Source organism: Nematostella vectensis, chromosome 7, assembly GCF_932526225.1.
Source record: "Nematostella vectensis chromosome 7, jaNemVect1.1, whole genome shotgun sequence".
NCBI lineage: Eukaryota > Metazoa > Cnidaria > Anthozoa > Actiniaria > Edwardsiidae > Nematostella > Nematostella vectensis.
The window spans coordinates 3,166,060-3,181,530 of record NC_064040.1 but is presented as its reverse complement, the minus strand read 5'-3'; the positions used below and the strand labels follow the sequence as shown (position 1 = coordinate 3,181,530).

The window sequence follows — 15,471 nt, the reverse complement described above, 5'->3', positions numbered from 1 at the left end:
ACGTTCAATCAAACATTGTTGCTACGGTATCATTGTCATTCTTGTAAACAAGGAATGGTATATGACTGGTATTCAACTAGCCCTATACCACCAACAGAACGTAGGGGGCTATTCAGTTACCTTGATCTTGGTGTAGCTCTGACCTCGGAACATCATCTTTGATGTGAGCTTCTCCATCACAAGCTGGCGAGGGATGGAGCACAGGTAGCCCAAGCCTAGGTCCTTATCAATTGATTTACAGTTGAACACCTAAAGATGAGGTCACACCGAAGTCACCGATATTAAGATAAAAAGAAGGGAAGGGAAGGGAAGGGAAAAAGGTTTTACAAGAGAGGATCAAGGAGTTGACGATTAGTAACGAGTAACGATTTGCGTTTGGCAAGAGATCAATACAATCATCGTTGTGTGAATAAAATCAACCAATCATAACATAGTGCAGGGAAGGCGGGTTCCGGTTGTACCGGAACCGGAAATAATGAGAGTATCGCGCGATTGCATAATAGACGGTCAGCGGTTTCGCGAGGGAGAGTACTGGCATAGTGCAGGGAACGCGGGTTCCGGTTACCCTTGGTAACGAGAGAGAAGAGAGATTCCCTTGGGACATGTCAAGGAGTCCCTCACCTTGGCGCAAAATTAATACATAACTAAACGGTTCCGCAAATGACCCTATATGATCCTAAATGATCCTAATAGTGGGAGTTAGAGAGGGGCTGTTCAATACAAACCTGTAAGCTTATGGGGGGGCGTTAATTAGATAGCAGGCATTCTTTAGATGGCTGGGGGGTTTACAGTGGAACCTGGATTTAACGATAATCTCGATTTTATGATGGCGTTCCCATCTCCTGGCGGAAATAATGAAAAATGTATAAAAAAATCCCTCGATCTAAAGATATTGGATACAACGATATTCTCGATTTTACGATACAAATCTGTTTTCCGTAAAATGGAGGACCTCTTTTCAACGATTCCTCGATTTTGCGTTATATTTTCTTTCTCTCGAGGCACATCGTAAACTCCAGGTTCCACTGTATTAGACCATTTACGGAACTCGCGCATTCTTATTGGCTAATAAAACTGCCAATGTGGTCACGGTAGCGTGCGTTGGCATGGAACATGACACTTGCCTTGACTAAGAGTCCTCCTTCAAGCTCTATAGTCATGCGCACTACAGCAGGCAAGTACTGTTGTTGTTGGGTTTTGAGGGACTCCAAATGTGGAGGTAACGAAATGCCCTGAAATACAGCGATGAAAACCGTGTCAAGTGAAAACGGCTCTGAATAAAAGCTAAAACAAGACAGGGATATGTAAATTGTGATAAGGAAATAATTGCGTAACGAAAATGGTATGAAATGGTATTAGCTATGACGAAAATGGTTTATGAAGAAGTGGTGAGTGGTGTTTTGCGTGATTCGGCAGTGTTGCATGACAATATGGAGAAGACTTGTGTGACATGCATGACAAAGGGATGTGACACTAACCTCCGAGAGCAAGTAAGAGTTGGCGGCGTAATGTTGTAAAATAGTACCTAAAGTCTTCAAAAAAAAGAAAAAGAAATAACGTTAGTTAACACCCCGGAATTCCAAATATACAATCAAGACGATTCGTTATTACAGCACAACCAGTATAACCGTGAACACCTAAAATATGTGTGGAATGTTTATTTTCTTCTGACGAATCAGACGCGAGAATTCAGACACTGAGACTTGTTGAGACATGTTACTAATTGACTGTTTGAATATCTCGCGAGGGATTGGTCGGAACAAATATTCCATACATATTTCCGGTGCTAACGGTTTTCTTGGTCGCGCTGTAATCGTGCGCATTCAGTACTTAAGTAAACTTAAGTAAGCTCTGAGGACATAGTATTTGTCCTGCAAGCTTAGCTCTAAGGCCTTACACCATGTTTTTAAAACGTGTGTAAGCTTATCTTAAGTTTAGTTCTTAGGTCTTTAAATCGTGTATCTTCTACACATATTCTGAGCTCGGGCCCATACCTCATTGGCATACTTGCAAGCGAGTTTTTGTAGGTTGTTTTCCTGGAGGTAGGCCAGAATCTCAATCCCTGCCGCACTGAGTCGTTTGATTGGGTCGATCGTTAGATCTGCAAGTAAACAGTAGAAGGTAACTCGATCGTTAGATCTGCAAGTACATCTTACAAGGTAAAATACGCTTATTTGGTTTAATCTGTTAACTGAATTGCGTCGTCTGAATTCGTAAAATGAATAATGGTATGGAATATCATCCATAACACAAAATCTTTTTTAGTGATGAGTACACATGCAACTCACGTCAATTCGAGACACATGACCGGAATTCCATACAATCGGTCGCAAAAAAGGAGAAGAGAAGCTAGTTACTCAATGCTAGCGACGTTGTAGTTTTATGCTCCTGCACATATGATACCTAGGCTGGAACATTTTCAATAATTTAAATCTAAAAGCAAGCATCTAAAAACAGCAAAATAGGCGGCGTGGTGTCAGTGTCTGCAAAAAATAATCGAGAAAAAAAGGCCACTCGTCAAATATTAAACGGCCCGTTTATTATTTGCAACAGTTATCCAGCTGCCATCTTGGCTTGAGCGAATAAGCGGCGTCGGCTTGAAATATAACCGGCCAAACGAGTGTAAGCAGGTTATCCTCACGACATACCTGTATGTGCTATTTGTCCAGCCATCCTCAGCTGTTGAAATGGAACAATGGAAGAGTGCTTCCCTGTTCATAAAAAAAGTTACTAAAGGGGGACAGCTGATCGTACCTATAATGCATTGCTCTGATAGTAATCCTTGAGACAGGCAAAAAAGTGATCAAATCCTTATAAATAAAGCCTATATATCTTTTCTTGTACTACCAAAGCCCATTAATAGGGCGTTTTGACGCGAACAAAATGAATATAAATGTTGATCGCAAAATGTTTTTTGCACGCCCTGAAAATAAAAGTTGTTATTGCCATACCTTGGTTAACCGGAATTGCTGTGTACATTGTGGCGGCTGTGTACTTTGCTGCCAGAGGGAGAGCTAGGGACGAGTCTAGTACCAGGCCCTCCTCTTTGAATTTATTGCTGAATATCAACGCACGAAGGGGATCGCTTTTAGAGCTAAAAGAAAGAGGGTAAAAAGGGTTGAAGAAAAATGACGAGAGCTAACCCGTAAGTTTATACATTACGCTATAATCGTAATGTAGCAAAAACTTTTTGTTGGATTCCGATGTCACTTGCTCGTACAGCGCCGTAGCAAGCCTCAAAATATTAGGTGGCACGAAACAGAAACATTGAGAAAATATTGGGGGCGCAGCCACTCCCCTACTGGTCATTTCCTTATAACTTTGGAAAACATTGGTGCCCCACCCCTTGCTACGGCCCTGTCGTATACTCACATGTCAATTCGTCTTTTCTACCTTTGCTTATTGAAGGCAAAAAAAACATGAAAGTACAGTAATGCTTGGTTGCTAATTTAGCCGAAAACAATCAAATTCAAGACTCAATTTGTGAGAGGTGGCTCGTTTCTTGGCTATCACGTTGGATCATTCGATCAATAGTGTCCACGACTTGACAAGGACCTTTCCTTATAGTTATTTATGGTGATTTGTTTCTATAAACTAAAGAAAAAAAATGAAGACAAATGTCTACTCTAGAGAATTAGAAGTACAAACGGTTTAGATCTTGAAAAAGAGCCGTAAGGCATAAACCAAAGAGAGATAAATTCGAACGTTTTTTTATTCACGCCGAAGATGGATGCTTCCTGTGCCACATGATACCTCTGTTCGTTCATGGAGAATCCATATTCGCCCGTATCGCACTGAAGATACAACTCGTCCATCACGCCAGCACACTTGCACAGCTCCATGCAGTCGCACAACAAGCCTGTACAAGGAAACAGTTACACCTGGTGTACCACCCTCAGAAATATTGCAGTGACCATAAAAAAAATCCGGCTAATTCTGTCCCTCCTATACTAGATTAATTGTTGAAGAATGCTAGCTACATTAGCCGAGCTTATATGGCCTTAGAGAAGCTTATATGGCCTTTAAGATTTTTGGTGGAGACGTGGGCAAATGCCTAAATACACCCATAAGTTCCTTACCAGGGTCGCAACATGTGGTACACACGCACAGCAACTGGTGGAGAACGCGGGTGAGCTGTGACGAGTTCTTGTTCTCGTCTAGCGCCAGGACAAAGCCTTCCGTGATACGGTCATATATCCTATGAACTACTTCAAAGACGACTCTGGCGATCGACGGGTTGGGGGAACACTCGAGCATCTCTCTAAAAATTTAAATAAATAATCAAGATTACTTAGTGGTGATTACAACTTGCACGATTGAAATATGTTTTAGTGTTCAGATGGCTCGAAAACAGTCAAAATCAGGAGGAATAGGTAAAATAACCATCGCGAGTTATCGAATAATATTTTATCTCTTGGATAAATAAAATATTGTAAAAAAAGGACACAAAAATATATGTAGATCGAAGTTAGTTAGCATAAGCGGGGTTCCACAGTTTTTTTTTTTCGGGAAAAACCAAAAACAGCCTAGTTATGGTCGCTATGATTGTAAATCAAATCTTGTGTGGGTTATGCTGATTGACTTAAACAAGGCCATTCACACGGTTGAAGAGCGATTTTAGGGCTATTCCAGTTAAAGCCGCATTGTCACCAGTTTACTTCCGGTCGATTACTTAACAATCTCCGATGATTTTTAACGGAAAACGCGAAAAATATTTCAAAATATTGAAAGCAGTGTGTTTATTGGAAGTTTCTTTGAGGATGTGATTGATAATTTAGAGCGGATGGCCTGTTTAATATCTCGGATTTTAATAGATTCTTTTGTCTTTTAACGGTTGAGGTTTCCGTCGGACCTCCGGAAGTAAATTGGTGACAATGCGGCTTTAAAACCAGTCAGGATTATAAAATGATCTTTTATCCTTAAGCATGGATAAAATGTTGTATTGGCAAAGCGTCTCAAGTGTACTGTGAAGCGATATAATAATATAGAGAAAGGTCTCACCTACACATGTCCAGGGAAGTGTGTATATTGATGTTGAGGTTGGCTGCAAAGTGAGACATGAGCTCCTCTTCGGACACCTTCAGCAATCTACACAACCTACCAAGAGAAGAAGGAAAAATAAGACCTCGGAAGCTGAGCAACAATAGAAAATAGATATCGTACCTTTTAAGCCTTGTTAAAGTCAGTGTTTGGCCTTTGTTATTTTGCTCCTGGAAAAACGAACAAACGACGCACGCATCATCACCATCATCTAATGAAGAATTCTTTGTGCGGTCTTAACGAAATTCGTGATCCACGAAACTTTATTATTTCAGTGCTACGCAATCTTAGTTAGGTGCTATTCAGTTTTTTGAAAATATCCAAGAGGTTGAAAAGCGAAGACCATGAAAAGCTGTGGCCAAATGGGTTACTGTGATATTCGATATTCTGCTACTCTAGTCGATAATTCCCAGCCTGCTAAACTGCTCCAAGGAGTTTAAATGGCGGGAGCCAGAAAACAATATGGCAATTTGTCGGCTAGAGTTCGCAGAATGTTGAAAACCGCAATAAATGTAAAAACAGGGAGGCTATATCCGAAATTAATGACATCCATGAGTGGGAAGTGTCGAAACAGGGAGGCTAAGTCTGAAATTAATGACATCCGTGGGTGGGGAGTTGGGGGGGGGGGGGGGGGTTATGTAAGAGTTCTTAGAAGGAGTGCAGCCTATTAGTACGACCCTGACTTTGGATAAAAAATACCTTGGTTCTCTCGGGGGACCGGGGCTGAAGTAGATACATATCAAGGTACTTCTGGAATAACTGAATTCTCCCTTCATCATCGTCGTACATCGGCAGAGAGAAGAACTCTGAAAACTCTTTCTGCAAATGAACAACACAAGGAGTTTTTTTATTTTTTCATCATAATTTTCTAGTGATTTAAAAGAAAAATAACCAAAGTTATTTTAAAGAAAAATAACCAAAAAATGAAATGGTAAATAAATTACCTGTAAGTATAATATGTTTTCCAGTGAAGGTAAGGTATCTTTAACGTCATGGAGTGTTGGTAAATCTATGAAAAAAAGGTAATTGAATGTGATTAAACATAATCACAGCTAACGCTATGACTATCCTCACCATCATCATCATCATCATCATCATCATCATCATCATCATCATCATCATCATCATCATCATCATCATCATCATCATCATCATCAACAACATCCTCATCACCATCGCCACCACCACCACCACATAATCAACATCATCATCACCGTCATCCTCATCAACATCACCCCCCCCATAATAATCATCATCACCACCACTATTCCACCACTTCATACTCACCCCCGTTTGAGGACGTACTTCATGGCAATTCCTATATGTAACTACAATATACATTAATCTATTGCCTATCACCATATGCATCGATCTATCACCTTAAAATAAAGTTCATGTCTATCTCCATACTTACACCGTTTGAGGTCGTACTCTATGACAAAGGCTATGTAATTACCATATCCATCAATCTATCACTCATAATAACGGTCCATACTCACCCCGTTTGAGGGCGTACTTCATGACAAAGGCTATGTAATAACCATATCTAGCTATCTATTTAGCTCATAATAACGGTCCATACTTACCCCGTTTTAGGGCGTACTTCATGAGGGTTATCGCGGTTCTTGCAGCTGAGGCATGTTCGGTCTCAGAGTCCTGGACATGCAATTCATTAGCTGCTAAACATTCTAGCGGCGTAAATAAAGGACTTGGGTAAGGTTATCCCAGTGACATGATAATAATTTCAGGGACTCAGAAGGAGCACATTATATGAGCTGCTAAACACCTCAAGAAGACAAGGGAGAGAGATAATGCCAGTGCTATGTATTACTAAGTTGCGCCGCGCAACCTGTATGGCTACATTTGTAGAACGGTGTTATTTGACTGAGCCAGTTTTCGGAGATAGATGCGATGTTACCTGTGTTTTCAAGTCACTGCGCAACCTGTATGGCTACATTTGTAGAACGGTGTTATTTGACTGAGCCAGTTTTCGGAGATAGATGCGATGTTTACCTGTGTTTTCAAGTCACTGTTGTGTACCGATTGACAACGAGAAAAGGTGTTTAGCTCTACCGTGACATGCAATCAAGCACCATTTTTGGGAAGAGCTGTTGGCTCTATGTATTACACAGTAGGGAGAGATGGTTGCTTCGTGTTTAGCTCTGTAGCTTTAAAATCTGCGAACCATATCTGGGCTGGTTCAGTGTGTCAAAAAGGAGATAATCCGGTGCTTTCTTGTTCTTTTCTGCGGTAGATACCTTGGGGGTGCCCACAAGGCCGCAGGGTCTCAGGGCATGAAGACGATGTTGGGACGTGTTGTGTGTGTTAAGATGTGCATTATGAATGTCCTCGTAGCAAGAAGAGGATGATGAGACGTGTTGTGTGTGTTAAGATGTGCATTATGAATGTCCTCGTAGCATAAAGAGGATGATGAGAGGTGTTGTGTGTGTTAAGATGTGCATTATGAATGTCCTTGTAGCATGAAGAAGATGATGAGACGTGTTGTGTGTGTTAAGATGTGCATTATGAATGTCCTCGTAGCATGAAGAGGATGTTGGGACGTGTTGTGTGTGTTAAGATGTGCATTATGAATGTCCTCGTAGCATGAAGAGGATGTTGGGACGTGTTGTGTGTGTTAAGATGTGTATTATGAATGTCCTCGTAGCATAAAGAGGATGATAGGACGTGTTGTGTGTGTTTAGATGTGCATTATGAATGTACTCGTAGCATGAAGAGGATGTTGGGACGTGTTGTGTGTGTTAAGATGTGCATTATGAATGTCCTCGTAGCATGAAGAGGATGATAGGACGTGTTGTGTGTGTTAAGATGTGCATTATGAATGTCCTCGTAGCATGAAGAGGATGTTGGGACGTGTTGTGTGTGTTAAGATGTGCATTATGAATGTACTCATAGCATGAAGAGGATGATGGGACGTGTTGTGTGTGTTTAGATGTGCATTATGAATGTCCTCGTAGCATGAAGAGGATGATGGGACGTGTTGTGTGTGTTTAGATGTGCATTATGAATGTCCTCGTAGCATGAAGAGGATGTTGGGACGTGTTGTGTGTGTTAAGATGTGCATTATGAATGTACTCGTAGCATGAAGAGGATGATGGGACGTGTTGTGTGTGTTTAGATGTGCATTATGAATGTACTCGTAGCATGAAGAGGATGATGGGACGTGTTGTGTGTGTTTAGATGTGCATTATGAATGTCCTCGTAGCATGAAGAGGATGATGGGACGTGTTGTGTGTGTTTAGATGTGCATTATGAATGTCCTCGTAGCATGAAGAGGATGATGGGACGTGTTGTGTGTGTTTAGATGTGCATTATGAATGTCCTCGTAGCATGAAGAGGATGTTGGGACGTGTTGTGTGTGTTAAGATGTGCATTATGAATGTACTCGTAGCATGAAGAGGATAATGGGACGTGTTGTGTGTGTTTAGATGTGCATTATGAATGTACTCGTAGCATGAAGAGGATGATGGGACGTGTTGTGTGTGTTTAGATGTGCATTATGAATGTCCTCGTAGCATGAAGAGGATGATGGGACGTGTTGTGTGTGTTTAGATGTGCATTATGAATGTCCTCGTAGCATGAAGAGGATGATGGGACGTGTTGTGTGTGTTTAGATGTGCATTATGAATGTACTTGTAGCATGAAGAGGATGATGGGACGTGTTGTGTGTGTTTAGATGTGCATTATGAATGTCCTCGTAGCATGAAGAGGATGTTGGGACGTGTTGTGTGTGTTAAGATGTGCATTATGAATGTCCTTGTAGCATGAAGAAGATGATGAGACGTGTTGTGTGTGTTAAGATGTGCATTATGAATGTCCTCGTAGCATGAAGAGGATGTTGGGACGTGTTGTGTGTGTTAAGATGTGCATTATGAATGTCCTCGTAGCAAGAAGAGGATGATGAGACGTGTTGTGTGTGTTAAGATGTGCATTATGAATGTCCTCGTAGCATAAAGAGGATGATGAGACGTGTTGTGTGTGTTAAGATGTGCATCATGAATGTCCTTGTAGCATGAAGAAGATGATGAGACGTGTTGTGTGTGTTAAGATGTGCATTATGAATGTCCTCGTAGCATGAAGAGGATGTTGGGACGTGTTGTGTGTGTTAAGATGTGCATTATGAATGTCCTCGTAGCATGAAGAGGATGTTGGGACGTGTTGTGTGTGTTAAGATGTGTATTATGAATGTCCTCGTAGCATAAAGAGGATGATGGGACGTGTTGTGTGTGTTTAGATGTGCATTATGAATGTACTCGTAGCATGAAGAGGATGTTGGGACGTGTTGTGTGTGTTAAGATGTGCATTATGAATGTCCTCGTAGCATGAAGAGGATGATAGGACGTGTTGTGTGTGTTAAGATGTGCATTATGAATGTCCTCGTAGCATGAAGAGGATGTTGGGACGTGTTGTGTGTGTTAAGATGTGCATTATGAATGTACTCATAGCATGAAGAGGATGATGGGACGTGTTGTGTGTGTTTAGATGTGCATTATGAATGTCCTCGTAGCATGAAGAGGATGATGGGACGTGTTGTGTGTGTTTAGATGTGCATTATGAATGTCCTCGTAGCATGAAGAGGATGTTGGGACGTGTTGTGTGTGTTAAGATGTGCATTATGAATGTACTCGTAGCATGAAGAGGATGATGGGACGTGTTGTGTGTGTTTAGATGTGCATTATGAATGTACTCGTAGCATGAAGAGGATGATGGGACGTGTTGTGTGTGTTTAGATGTGCATTATGAATGTCCTCGTAGCATGAAGAGGATGATGGGACGTGTTGTGTGTGTTTAGATGTGCATTATGAATGTCCTCGTAGCATGAAGAGGATGATGGGACGTGTTGTGTGTGTTTAGATGTGCATTATGAATGTACTTGTAGCATGAAGAGGATGATGGGACGTGTTGTGTGTGTTTAGATGTGCATTATGAATGTCCTCGTAGCATGAAGAGGATGATGGGACGTGTTGTGTGTGTTTAGATGTGCATTATGAATGTCCTCGTAGCATGAAGAGGATGATGGGACGTGTTGTGTGTGTTTAGATGTGCATTATGAATGTACTTGTAGCATGAAGAGGATGATGGGACGTGTTGTGTGTGTTTAGATGTGCATTATGAATGTACTCGTAGCATGAAGAGGATGATGGGACGTGTTGTGTGTGTTTAGATGTGCATTATGAATGTACTTGTAGCATGAAGAGGATGATGGGACGTGTTGTGTGTGTTTAGATGTGCATTATGAATGTACTCGTAGCATGAAGAGGATGTTGGGACGTGTTGTGTGTGTTTAGATGTGCATTATGAATGTACTCGTACCAATTCTGGGTAGTGTTGTTCGCTTAGTGTTTCACATAGGTAGGTAAGAAGCTCGTCCACATATCGTGCTGCATCTTGATCTTGCACCGAGTCCAGCAGTTCTAAACACTCGGCAGGCTGAAAGGATTACAACAAACAAAGATCAACTTAATATAGTTACAAGAAACTTAAAACTGACGGAAATGTAATGCAAGGCGATTTTTTTGGGTATGATAGAAGAATTGGAAAGATGAATAGCTGAAGTGCAATGTATATGAATGTTTATTTTAAAAGTTTACAATTGGCACCTTTATTTTGAAGATATGGTATGGGCACTATAAAAAATTGATAGTATTAATTTTAGCCATACATTTTTACCTCTTTTGGAGAGAAGTAGGGGACTCATTTAATATCTTACGCCTTAGAAGGGTGTTTACAGTGACCCATGTAAAAGAGACATCCTCGTGTATCGGGCTTTCTCATCAAACTCACCCTGTCTTCTCTGCACAGCCTTTGAAGTCTGAACATGTAAACTTCGTACTCCGACAGATGAGAATACGCCTTGATCACCTGTTGTTGAATAGCAGTGTTAGATGACCGCTGTTATTGGCTATGATGTAGCAGCTTCCTGTCATTTGTACTATCTGTTCTGTGCTTTTGTGTGTATGAAGACACAGGTAAATACATGAAGAAAGTTGCACTGTCCATTTTTGTCCGGTGCCCATAAGGTTGCGGCGGTAGCCCGCGTCGGAATGTAACAGTTTTAGTTGTAGCAAGGATTTTACAGCTTATGTGCGTTTCACCTATCTTGTTACAGGTCGTATGACTATGTCGATATACCATCCGCTAAAATAGGCTAAAATTCTCCGTTTACCGCTTTCGAGTAAAAGATGTGGCCCGTCTGATCCCGGGGAACCCGGCCGTCTTCCCTTGAGGGCCAGGAAAGTGCCATACACTAGATACGATCTCTTGGGAAACAGAAATCCCTAAGCGGATATGTCAAGGGCAAGTGCCGACTATAGGGGACATGTCATATTCTTAATCAAGACTGATTGTCCTATCGCCAACGCAACCGCCATCGGCACTAACACAGTCACCGTCATCAACATCATTACCATCATCATCAAAACCGTAATAATCATTATCATTATCACCATCATTATGAACATCATCATCATTTTTAATATCATAAAAAAAAAAATCAACCATCAGCGCCAGACAGTCTCATTTTACCTGAAGGGCGTCTTCCATAACAGTTGGTTCATCGCGCGACAAGATTATTCTCACGATTCTCTGTGGAAATAATAATTGATCATTTATCGGTATGACTATTTTATTAACTTCGTCACATGTGGCCACAGGGTTACCACAACAGCAAGGGCATTTATTGTGGGCCCTTGCTCGTGAGTCAGGTGAGAACCGATTTTTTCCCTTTTTTCTTTCTTTCGCACATTTACCGAAGTCGACCACAAAGCCCTCTACATCTTGGTAAAAAATCTGAAATACCCTAAGACATAAAGGCATAACAATCTTGCAGAGAATAACTCGCCGTAACATCACATTTACACCCGTTTTACAATCTTAAACTTCTCGCACTGTCACGCAGAAGTTAATGGAAGTGATTAGTTTGATTCAATTCGGCCCGTTTTAGTGCACGTTAAATTAGTGTCGGCACTCCTTCTACAAATCTGACACTACACAACAGACCGGGACAATTATTGTCTTCACAGACCGAATATTGGCCCGACAAATCAATTCATGTTGCCTAAGATCCAAACCTGCGCAGCGGACGCCACGGGCACGGCAGTACCCTTCATGCCGTATCGAGAGAGCACTTTCCGCAACTCCACAAACCGCCACTGCTCCTTCAGATATAGATTACTGAAAACAAAATGACAATTTTATGAAAGTCCCCCGACAATTGAACTAAATAACTTAACACCGGGTTTCTTGGGTGAGGGGGCGGGGGTGCAAGGGAGCGTTTTAATTTATCTATTAGTTTCCCCGTTTCTAAGGGATGTTCCCTTCCCCTCTATGCCCACCTAACCTTTTGACGTAACGGTTACTTTGAGCCAGCGTGACATGTTGACGTTACAGTTGCTTTGAGCCAGCGTGACACCAGCGTGACACCGCGGAACATTGACAGTCGAGTAAAATCAGCTTTACGCGTCACATTTGATTGCGCTATATATCGTTCAAAAGCTTAATAAATTAAAAATAAAATAACTCTGTCTTAACGCTCGCGGAAATTGTTTACTTTAGGGTTTTAATCACGTGCTTGTTTTAAGCCAACTGCTTTTCTTTAATCCCCAAATGTTTCTATTATAGTATTAGTATTATAGTATTATATCTACTATCGCAACAAACCCAATTACAAAACCACTACCCCATGACCTTAAAGTTACTACACACTTGGGATTGGCGGCCATGACTTCTTGCACGAGTTTGTCCACAGCACTACTCCACGGCACCACCGAGTTCGCCATCACCTCCAGGGCGGCTTGACAGTACAGCTTTGTAACGCAACCAAATGTCACGTGAGTTGAAACAAATGTCTCGTGGATAGAATCAAAACAACGCAATGTGTGTAATGCAATGCATGTGAGTGGACGTTAAAGCAAAGTGACAACGCAAAATGTATCAATGTATGTTGATAATATAACTGTAACGCGACCGAAAAAATGTCATGTAAGCCAGTATTACACTATATTAAGGCAATAAAATAATGTCACGTCTGTGGGAAATACCAGCTAAACCCCTTCTCGCCCTACCCACTCAGCCCCTTGGCTCTGTTGTTCCCCTGATTTTCCTTATTCTTTATGAGAGATGACAGATGGATGAGTTCAGCCCCTTGGCTCTGTTGTTCCCCTGATTTTCCTTATTCTTTATGAGAGATGACAGATGGATGAGTTCAGCCCCTTGGCTCTGTTGTTCCCCTGATTTTCCTTATTGTTTATGCGAGAGATGACAGATGGATGAGTAGCTGCCCCTTTTTCCTCCCTACACTCTGTTCCATTCATATCCCAAGTAGTCCGTTCCATTCCTAGCCAAAGAAGTCCGTTTCGACCCTCTCCTAAGTTGTCTGTCCTCGTTTCTGTCCTTAGAAGTCCGTTCAATTCTGTCCTAAAGATTCCGTTCCATTCCTGCCCTCATTAGTCCATTTCATGCCCCTAAAGAGTCAGTTCCATTCCTCACTTAAGTAGTCCGTTCCATCCCCCTCCTAAGTAGTCCGTTCCATCCTTCTCCTAAGTAGTCCGTTCCAATCCTTTTCTAAGTGGTCCAGTTTGTTTCAGTACCATATACTTTAGTCCGTTCCGTTCCTCCTTAAAGCAGTCCGTTCAGTTCTAGTTAGTTACCTCCTTATCCTTGATGCACGAGATGACGGCGAGGACGCGAGCTTCGGGCAACAGGCGTGAAAGCGACCAGTAGTTGCCTTGGACCTTGACGTACAGTTTCTACACTCACAAGATAACAATATAAATCAACAAGCAACCTGGGTCTGCAATGTTATCTTATGTTACTTAATGCGAAAAAAATTGCCATTGAGGGCATTCAAGGTAAATTATTACAGAAAACTCTAATTTTATAACTTTGCAATACGGTCCGAATATCTCACAATTCAGGCCATCAGTGTGGGAGAAAAACCTCTATTGACGATGGAAAAAAGGGGATGGTAGAACTTCCATCGGATGCGATACTTTCTCATAAATCTTTTTCAATATAAGTTAAGTTAATATAAGTTTTATATTCCAATTTGTCCTCTAATATGGAAAGAAACAAAAAAGGCATGGCCAGCGAGGGCTCTTAACTCTAGTTAGATATCGTTTGCGTATGGTAAATATCTCGAAAACAGATAAATATCGAACATAAAATCTCGCCCATTTATTTGTTGGAAAAACCTAGAACATTGGTGAGTTTAAAAGGTTCTTTCCAAAACAAAGAATCGCCCATCGAAATCGCATCAGCATCGAATCCACATTTTGTTGGATAATTTTGTAGGATAATTTTGTTGGATAATTTTGTAGTAATGAGGCATTACTCTGAAATAAAATAAAAAATATATATTTTTGTTGAAAAATTACCCACGTGATAATTCCAGCCACCATAGTACCTTGATATATTCCAGTAAGACGGTGTCCCTGTCCAGGCCGTGGTGGGTCATGTACGGCCCGATGTACTTGGTCATGGACGGAACGATCAGTTCGGTGGCCTTGACACTGTCCAGTAAACGGAACACTAGGGTGCGGGTGGTTTCCTGGAAATACAAATAAAGAACCATTAGGTTTATGAGAATTTCTAGAAATACAGATTATAATCAATAAGGTTTATTAGAATTCCTAGAAATACAGATTAGAATCAATAAGGTTTATTAGAATTTCTAGAAATACAGATTATAATCAATAAGGTTTAAAAGAATTCCTGGAAATACAGATTATAATTAATAAGGTTTAAAAGAATTACTAGAAATACAGATAAAGATCAATAAAGCTCGTGAGAATTCCTAGAAAGAGATCCGTATAGCTTTTGGGACATGGTTTATGTATATTCAGGGCTTATTGTCCCTTTCCATGTTTTTTTTTTTACGGAGACTAAAATTTTGAGAATATTTAAATAAATAACAAAACGATGATGAATCTAGATATATAATCTAGATTTATAATCTAGATATTATAGATCGTCAACACTCGTTTTTTTGTCTTCATATTAAAGCATACATTATTAAATACAAATATGTCGGGGATAAGAGGTAAAATATGTATGATTTAGTCAGGGTTTCATAATTCAAAAAGTCATTCATTTTCAATTTTTCTATTTTCATTCAAAGTAAAAACTTGTATTCTTTATACTTTTGTTTGAAAATAGCGAGCATCAAAGTACTCTTATACTTTGAATATCCCAACCCCACAATAAAACAAATCAAATACCCAAATACCCATCTGCATATCTAAGTTCGATGCTTTTCTGGCACATTTTCAAATTTCATCCTTCAAATTTACAAAATGTCAACCACTCAATTAAAGCAAAAATACCCATCCCTTCTTCCACACTTAACACAATGTTCTGTGAATTTGCAGAATCATAGGAAATTGCATTTCGACAGTTTTCAGACTAAATTTAATA

At 40.6% G+C, this 15,471-nt stretch overlaps 1 protein-coding gene across 2 annotated transcripts in view; it reads right to left on the bottom strand.

The window, feature by feature from the left end:
* The window catches only part of LOC5514877 (kinetochore-associated protein 1), a 94,412-nt gene that overhangs the window by 21,350 nt on the left and 57,591 nt on the right, over positions 1–15,471 (bottom strand). The window contains exons 26-45 of one of the 2 annotated variants that reach the window (XM_048730514.1): positions 14,462–14,605; positions 13,707–13,805; positions 12,763–12,863; positions 12,129–12,231; positions 11,584–11,643; positions 10,843–10,920; positions 10,372–10,488; positions 6,627–6,696; positions 5,985–6,049; positions 5,740–5,859; positions 5,164–5,210; positions 5,002–5,097; positions 4,080–4,261; positions 3,754–3,859; positions 2,952–3,094; positions 2,649–2,711; positions 1,995–2,101; positions 1,479–1,532; positions 1,125–1,232; positions 121–249 (exon numbers count right to left, since the gene is read on the bottom strand). In XM_048730514.1, coding sequence (XP_048586471.1) covers positions 121–249; positions 1,125–1,232; positions 1,479–1,532; positions 1,995–2,101; positions 2,649–2,711; positions 2,952–3,094; positions 3,754–3,859; positions 4,080–4,261; positions 5,002–5,097; positions 5,164–5,210; positions 5,740–5,859; positions 5,985–6,049; positions 6,627–6,696; positions 10,372–10,488; positions 10,843–10,920; positions 11,584–11,643; positions 12,129–12,231; positions 12,763–12,863; positions 13,707–13,805; positions 14,462–14,605 — 1,992 coding nt within the window. The remainder of the gene's footprint in view (positions 1–120; positions 250–1,124; positions 1,233–1,478; positions 1,533–1,994; positions 2,102–2,648; positions 2,712–2,951; positions 3,095–3,753; positions 3,860–4,079; positions 4,262–5,001; positions 5,098–5,163; positions 5,211–5,739; positions 5,860–5,984; positions 6,050–6,626; positions 6,697–10,371; positions 10,489–10,842; positions 10,921–11,583; positions 11,644–12,128; positions 12,232–12,762; positions 12,864–13,706; positions 13,806–14,461; positions 14,606–15,471) is intronic. The other variant, XM_048730515.1, reaches the window with a different exon arrangement.